The sequence below is a fragment of the Onychostruthus taczanowskii genome, unplaced genomic scaffold, assembly GCF_017590055.1.
Source record: "Onychostruthus taczanowskii isolate IOZ18803 unplaced genomic scaffold, ASM1759005v1 scaffold42, whole genome shotgun sequence".
NCBI classification, from domain to species: Eukaryota; Metazoa; Chordata; class Aves; order Passeriformes; family Passeridae; genus Onychostruthus; species Onychostruthus taczanowskii.
The window spans coordinates 1,414,540-1,422,678 of record NW_024501682.1 but is presented as its reverse complement, the minus strand read 5'-3'; the positions used below and the strand labels follow the sequence as shown (position 1 = coordinate 1,422,678).

Sequence of the window (8,139 nt, the reverse complement as noted above, 5' to 3'; positions counted from 1 at the left end):
GATAGAGCTTGTGATCTATGCTGGTTTCAGGTTCCCGTTGTTAGCATTTGACTTGCACACAGCTTAATTTCGGGTTAATCTCACTCTACACTGCCTACCTGATTGTGTGTATTTAAGGATGGTTTAGTGGCATAAATTAGCACTTATTTATTTTCCCACCCCCTGTAAAGATTTGGTACCGAGCAGAAGCTGTGTTGTATTATTAACCGCTATTCGTATGTATAAAAAGAAAAGGGTTTATGTGCCATTGCCAGTCATTTTTATATATCGGTAAAATACAGTCGAATGGGTTTTGCTCTAACGGGCTTGTATCCCTTTTAAAAATATTTTCTACGAGCGGGGAGAAGGTTGAAAGCTTGAGTTCGTGTAATTGGTTTAGTTTTAATTTTTTTCAAAGGATTCCTAGAGAACAGGACGGGGAGCGCCTGAGGGGGCCGGCGGCCGTCCTTGGCGGGAAGCGGCTGAGGGAGAGCCGCAGCTCCGTCGGTGCTGCCCTGAGGCAGCGCTCGGGGGAGGCGGCAGCCGGGGTGGGGAGCCGAGCTGGGGACTCGTACGGCTCCTTCGGCACCGTGGGAGCTCCCAGCTCCCCTGCGCAGCCCCGAGCGCTGCCCGGCGGGCAGAGCCGCCCCAGCGGGGGAAGGAGGTGCGGGACGCGGCCGCTCTTCTCCTTCCGGGCGAGGCAGGGCGGGCAGGGGCGGAGCCAAGATGGCGGCGGGGTGGCTGTGGCGGCGGTTCTGTCAGGTGCGGTGTGTGGCGAGAGAGGGGACGCGTCCCTCCTCCTCCTTCTCGTCCTTTTCCTCGGCGTCTTTCTCGTCCTTTTCCTCGTCGTCTTCATTCCTGAGGGGAGTGGGAAAAGAGGACGTGGCAAATGCTGTCCTTCGGGCTCCGGGAGGGCTGGGGCTGTACAGCGTGGGACTGTGTCTCTGCACGCCATCATTGCCTGGCGGGTCCTCAGAACTCTTCGCTGCAGTTCTGTGGTTTTCCCGCAGTTAGTCCGGGTGGAAGGGATAGTGAAGAATAGGTGACTTGGATTTGGAGGCCGTGTGCTAGGCGAGTTTATAGTCTAAAAAGTTTCAAAGCTTGGAAGTTACAACGTGAAATAACGGGAAAGCGTAGTGCATTGATGATGTTTGCTAGTTTGGACTTAAAAACAGTGATTGCTTTCTCTCAAATTGAGAAAATTGGATTTTCTGAAGCCCTAAACTGTCTTCTGTCTATGCAGTGTGTTCTGGACGTGCCTTTTAGGCGTCTGTGTCCCCCTCATACTTCAGAGGCTCTCAACCAAACAAAATTAAGGCTATTTTGCACCAGGAGAGGGATAATTATGTTTTGTGCAAAGGCTTGGTTCTGTTATATTGCAGTCTTTGAGTGTCATTTCCACTTTCTATGATGGCCATTAGCAAGAACACATCATTAAATCAGACAGTGAAGCTGTTTACGAATTCCTGCCCACTGAATGTCATATCTAGCACTTGAAGTATTCAGTGTATCATTTTGTCAAAATTTGCATAGAACACCTTTAATTTAATGTTGCAAAAACTTTTGACTTGATGCAGGTCTGTTTAATTAGTAAAGGGAGATGGCATGTGGTAGGAATAACATGCACAGTCATAGAATATTGGAAAGGCTGCAGACCTTAGTGTGTGGGATAGGACTCTACTGCTTCATCAGGTTTTGTTTTATTCATTTTTATTGTGTTAAGACTGAATTTTTTCTACCTAAAACCACATAGCAGAATACACTATGAGTGCATTTATCTTTGCATGCAAATGCAAAAAATGCAAAATGTAAAAAAATGCAAAAAAAAAAGTCCTTATTACCAAGTCAAGTAGTTATAAGTAAAAGAATACATAGCACAGACTGCATATGCACATGCATTAAAAAACCCAAAACAGGTAAGAAATTCAGTTGTGATTACAGTTAATAGCCTTACATTTGTCATGTGGTGTCAGATTCTGTGTCATGTACTTGCACAAACAGCTTAAGCCCTGCACTGAATAGTCTTTTATGCTCATGGCCTGTCTGCTTCCTGAAGTGGTGTCAGGTGATTGTAACTGTACTTCATACTGGCATTGCATGGAAGGAAGGCAGCATTCTGGCTTCAGGAAGAGAGACTTGAGGTGCTAATGTCAAGATAATTTTGCCATAGAATCGTAGGCCTGCATTAGAAGGGACCTTAATGACCATCTATTTCCAACCCCCTGCCATGTGCAGGGACACCTTCTGCTAGATCAGGTTGCTCAGAGCTCCATCCATCCTGGCCTTGAACACTCCCAGGGATGGGTCATCCTCAGCTTCTCTGAGTAGCCTCTTCCAGTTCCTCACTACTCTCCCAGTCAAGAATTGTTTTCTAATCTCTAGTCTACCCCTACCCTCTTTCAGTTTGAAGCCATTCCCTCTTCTCCTGTCATTATGTGCTCTTGTCCCTCTCTTTTATTAGATGTCATTAGACAATTACTAGCTGTATTTCACCGCTTTTAGCTATTGAGGCTCAGGTAGTTACCAGCATAAACTTTGAAACCTGAATGATTATCAACTACAGTGACAAATATTCAGCGCTGCTAAAATTGCCTATTTTGTTATGCGCTTAAAGAATGTAACAGTAGTGCCTCTGTGAAGATCTGGATTGGAAAGGTTTGCTTAGGGGGAGGCATTTGTACCATAGTCAGCTTTGTAAACAGAAATCTCCACTGCCTCTTCCTGCAGACATCTTCTTTATGGGAAGCAGCATTTGTGGATAAATTGCGACTGAGGCACAATTACTTCAGAAAACAGTTTTGCTCACTGCTGGTGTGTAATGAATGTATGATGCATAGTGGAAAAGGTTTGGAGCCTAATAGCATCATAGAGTCAGTTATTCATATCCACAGGCAACTACAGTAAGATTCTCTGAAAAAGTGTGAGGTCTGGCTGTTTTCTGATGATTTGATTAGACAGTCACCTGTATAACTCTTGGGTGGGATATCTGTCTTCTCTCTTAAAGCTATGACTCCAGCATATGTCGAAAAGGAGCATCAAGGGGCAAGATATGTAACTAACTTGGCTTCAGCATTTTGCTGCAGCCCTGAGGTTCTGTTAAGCAAAAGTTCCTTCTCCCCCAAGTAGTCTATAACTTTGCCAAATTAAGAATTAGTGGAAGGAAGCTAGAAGCCACAAAATGTTCAGAAGGGAACAGTTATTCTAGTATGAAAGATAGTAATGTTACATGATTAACAACTGCATTCCTTTTTTAACACAGAAAATTATGTTATCTTTTAAACGTGGTTCACTGGCTTGAAAGAAGTATTTATATTTAAATGATCTCTTCAAAACAACAAGTGTTCAAAATCACAGGGAACTTTTTTCTTAAAAAAATCAGTAAATTTCCAGTTAAATTCACAGACTAAATTTTTGCATTTATATGATACTGCTTTCAATTGCTTTTTAAAGTCCTGCTTTTTAAAGTCCTGCTTATGCTGTCACTTGACAAAACTTATATATGTTGTACCATGAAAGTAAAACTAAAGATAAAATATTATTGTGTACAGAAATGGCTTCTGATGCCACAAAAATACATTTTTCTGTTAAAAATATGCTTGTGATTGCTATTTAGGTGCCTCAGTAGTAAGTGCATACTGTTACTGTGCCCTTAACGTGCTTCTTTTTTTAGGTGCTATTGTATACTAAAATACATTTCCATGCTCCTGTTTTCCTGTGTTTTCCAACGGAGCAAACTTCGTAGTTTGTCAGATCAGTGCCTAGGAATGTGCTGTGCTTTGGTGTGCAAAAAAGTAATCTTTAATACATCTGTACTAACTGGCTGCTTTCTGGTTTGGGGAAAATCACCATAACTTACTGTTTTATGCAGGGATCAGCTTTTCCTGTCAGTTACGCAAGCAGAATTATGCAAAAGCAGTATTTTCTTCCGTAAGTGTAACAGCCCCTTCTCCTTCCACTGCTCCTCCATAGCCCCTGAAAAAATAAAATCCAACTTTAACAACTTCTTTTATGCTTTTCCCATGACTGTATTTCTAGGAGCTCCACCTTGACGGGAGCACGGCTGGTTGGATCCCATGGTGATACACGGGAGCCTAAGACTAATCCTTTGGTGAGTGTTCTCTAACATGGTATTTTAGAACTTTTCTTAGTAATAAAAATTACGTCTGGAAAAACATAAATTCTTCTCTTGCAGCTTTTTGAAGGTCTGTCATAGTGATGGCAAATTTATCATAGAGAAAGAAATAATTTAGATTGGTATTTGAGATCTTCTGTTTTGGTGTGGGTTGTTTTTTTTCCCAACAAGATTTCTGTAGCTCACAGTTCCCTCTCAGTAACTTTCTCGTTTTTCTGTGCAGCTGTAACTCTATGAAATACCAGCTTCTCGGCTGTATTCAGTTCAATGCCTGTGGCAGCTTAGCAGCCTTTTGACAAGGGCATCAGAAACGTCTGACAGGCAGTATTAGATCTACAGTGCTGATCCAGCCTTCCTGCTGTGGCTGGTACATGCTGGATTTAGTGTGCTAAACTGCCTAGGAGTGAACCTCTGGGAAAATCAGCACTTGTGCACTCATTAAGGCTCTTCCAGTTGATCAGCAAGCCCAGACCATCAGAAATTGAAGCCCTAACTGAAAGTCATAAACTTGCACTTGTACAAACATGAAGGATAATACACCTGGGGAAGACTACTGTATTTAAAGTAGTCTTAGAGCTTAGTAAAGTGAGAATTCTGGTTGCTGTCCGTAGTGGTCTATTTAATTTCCATACCCAAACAAACTCTCGGGTGTTTGCTCACTGCTCTACAAAATACAAATAGTGCTCCAGACTTGGTTCAACAATGAGTTTTGTTCTTGCCGTTGCTAGTGTCATCCTCCTTATATCTATCTGGCATTCCTTTTTTGGATGAAGAATTTTTACCTAAATGTTCAGAAGTTAGCTGTCTCTTCACACTTTGCCTTCCCTGGTAGAGTGAGACCTGTCAGTCAAGGTAATACAGGCAGGCTCTGTGAGATAAATTAAAATAAGCAGCTTAACAGGTTTGTGGGGTGTTTTTTCTCTTTTACAAATGGGGCATACAGGCAAAGGAAATACACAGTGCATGCATTAATTAAGGAGAACGTGGTGTGGTAACTCTTGTCCTTTCTTCAAAAATGCAGGTCTCTCTTTCAGATGAGCCAGAAACACTGTACAAGAGATTGTCCATTTTAGTTAAAGGCCACGATAAAGCTGTGTTGGACAGCTATGAATATTTTGCAGTGCTTGCAGCTAAAGAACTTGGCATCTCTGTTGAAAAAGTGTAAGTAACTGATGTGCAGAGTGATATGGAGTGAGATGCTTCTTCTGTTATGTACTGTAATTCAGGTCCTCTGTGGAGAAGTATTTATTTTCTTTTTATAAGAAATGGCTGTAATCTGACGTTTTTTTCTCAGATTATAGACCTAACACTTCTTTGATGGCAGGACAGTGATGAGAAAGCAGCAGCAGATCTGCACTCAGCACTGCCATAGTGGAAGTGCTTTTTATCTTCAGGAGGGATACTGACAGTACTTTCAGTACAGCTGTCAGTGCTGTAGCTTCCCTGACCCAGTGCTGGTTAATACCCGAATGTTAACCATGCCCATGTGAGTTAATAACAAACTGTACCAGTGTTTGATATTTCCTTGTAGATCTTCTAAATGTCAAATAAGAACAGAGATTTCAGCATAATCTTTCAAATAAACTTGTATTATCATCCTTTATGTAACATGAAATTTTTTTTCTTCTTTGCTCAGAGATAAACCCCCAAAGACGATAGAGCGATTTACACTTCTAAAATCTGTACACATTTACAAGAAGCACAGAGTTCAGTATGAAATGAGAACACATTACATGTGTTTAGAGGTAAGAAAGAAGGGAACAAAATTGTTCTAGGTGCACAGTTCAAAGATATTACTACATGCTAATGCACAAATGAAAATGTTTTGGGGAGGAGAATGCAGGAGAATATTGGAAAACAGCTGACCTAGTTACATAAAACACAACACGAGTTATTCTGAATGCACAGCCTACATCATTTTTGGACCAGAAAGTTTTTTATTTTTACCATCATCTTAAGAGCTGAAAAAATGGCTAAAGAAAGTAAGGTAGAATTGATGTGTGTTATGCTCTTGGTTTCCAAAACTCATTGGGATGAGGGTTTTCTCAGGAAGGGAGGAAGATGCAGCTAAATCATTGGCATTGTCAGTCACTAAGGGTTCTGTTGTCTGTGAATTGGTCTGATGTTTTTGAGCAGACATACTTTTGTCCTGTGCAGCATCATGTGGCAAACTAAAACTGCATGTAGCAAATAGGAAGCATAGAAAAACCACCAGCTCTGTGGCTGATGACACAGACATCTGAATGGTTTAGAATGCAGCTGTGGTTGACTTTCTTAGAAGAAAGGTTTACTTCCAGCATTTTGTGGTTCCTGGGTGTCTTACTGTGTATTTGCACCGTGCTTAGCAAAATAGGACTTTAAAGTTCCCTGACACGAGTGCAGTACGAGTGGCTGCCTGCAGACCATAAGTCCTGTTTTTGCCTTCCAGGAAAACCTAAAGGATCAGTAATTCAGTGGAACCAGGAGAAATTTAAAAAATCAGTGTTTCAGTGGAACTGTGGAGTTGCAGGATTTATAACAGGCTTGAACTTTGGGAGTATAGAAAAGCTGGTGATTCTTGTATAACCTGCAATTAATTTCATCTGATACCTGCAGTGTTAAGATCCACCACTTCCATCATAATCAGTGCATGTGCTCCCAGGCAGCATGTGCAGTTCTGTAGAGTGAAGTAACTACGTTACACTTGCACGAGAGTTGAGTACAGATGAACTGCTTCTGTTCAGAATGTTATGGAAGTTGGCTTCCTTTAAGATGTTTGGTCCCCACAGCAAGGGCTGAAGAAGCCAGGGCAAGTTTTTTTAAATTCTGTTTGAAGTATTATTAATAGTGGTTCATTAAAACAAATTCTTTCTGTTTTAGTTGAAGTACCTAACAAGCAGTACTGCTGCAGTTTACTTGGAGTACGTGCAACGAAACTTACCTGAAGGGGTTGCCATGGAAGTGAAAAAGGTCAGTTTCCAGCCCACATTATTAACTGTTGTGAGTCCTGATGCAAGTACCAGTAACTGCTGAAGCCTTTAGAAAGTCAGCAGAGAAAATGGGTGTAGTTTGATAGGAAGATTTTCCAAAATACTGCGTGGTAAAGAGGATGTATTGCTTGGAAGTGCCACTAGGTGGCATCTTAAATCTGATTCATGTCTCAAACCGGAACAAATAAAGCAAAGTATTAGATGGTAGCTGGTTGGTACAGTAAGTGGTTGTTTTTCTTTCCTTTTAGATTAAGATAGAGAAAATACCAGAACACATTCAGAAACCTGTTTGGGATACATTACCTCAAGCAGAAGAAACTGAAGTAAAGTCATGAACACACCGTGTACTTGGCTCCATTAGTACTGAAATTCATTGCTCCTATCAACCTCATTTGCTGAGACAGTCCATTGTTAAATAAAGGTTCTCTTATAAAGAAATTACATGAACTCTTGTTTCATCAAGTTATTTTTGCTCATAACTCCAGTACACGTAGACTGAACTGCTGTAAAGAGAAGACGTTTTACTGTGTTCTGTGATCAGTGACTGTGGTAATTTATAATAAGTTTGTAGAAAGGTAAAGTTTATTTTTACTTATATATGTAAAAGTGTGTGTATATATACATAAATATAAATTCACCGTCTCTTTTTGATACTAGATGGCTTCTGAATTGAAATTCTTGCAAATCCATGTTTGTGTCATGCTTAATAATATGGATGCCAGACTGGTATCAATTTATCAATTTTGGATAAACTGGTTTGTTGGATAAACTATTTCCCATCTTCCTTTCTCCTACTTATACCGCATTTCTCCATTTTTGCTTCCTGCCACATTTCTTAGCGAGTGGCAACAGCACCACTCCCACCATTGCTTTAGGTTTTCTCTCAAGTAATCTTCCTTCCTACTGACCAACTCCTCTGATTTTTCAGTCAGAAAAATTGTAGTTGCAATAAATACCCCGTGCTTCATACTATTTATAGACATCAGAGTTTGAGCATGCTCTATTGTGTTCTTAGGAGTCAGGCATGAAAAGTTTAAGCGATCCCTGTCTGAAGTGCCC

At 41.0% G+C, this 8,139-nt stretch overlaps 1 protein-coding gene across 1 annotated transcript; it reads left to right on the top strand.

Annotated features, from left to right (window-relative positions):
• Nucleotides 1-684: 684 nt before the first annotated feature.
• On the top strand, nucleotides 685-7,521 carry MRPS10 (mitochondrial ribosomal protein S10). The gene is made up of 7 exons (XM_041413650.1): nucleotides 685-741; nucleotides 3,848-3,906; nucleotides 4,015-4,087; nucleotides 5,133-5,272; nucleotides 5,748-5,856; nucleotides 6,971-7,060; nucleotides 7,329-7,521. Exons 1-7 carry the CDS (start codon nucleotides 706-708, stop codon nucleotides 7,413-7,415), a joined length of 594 nt encoding a protein of 197 aa, XP_041269584.1. The 5' UTR covers nucleotides 685-705; the 3' UTR covers nucleotides 7,416-7,521.
• Nucleotides 7,522-8,139: the final 618 nt, after the last annotated feature.

Coding starts and splice junctions, on each gene's coding strand:
- MRPS10 (XM_041413650.1), top strand. CDS start 706: ATGGCGGCGGGGTGGCTGTGGCGGCGGTTCTGTCAG. Junction 3,907..4,014: donor CAAAAGCAGTATTTTCTTCC/GTAAGTGTAACA, acceptor CTGTATTTCTAG/GAGCTCCACCTTGACGGGAG. Junction 7,061..7,328: donor TTGCCATGGAAGTGAAAAAG/GTCAGTTTCCAG, acceptor CTTTCCTTTTAG/ATTAAGATAGAGAAAATACC.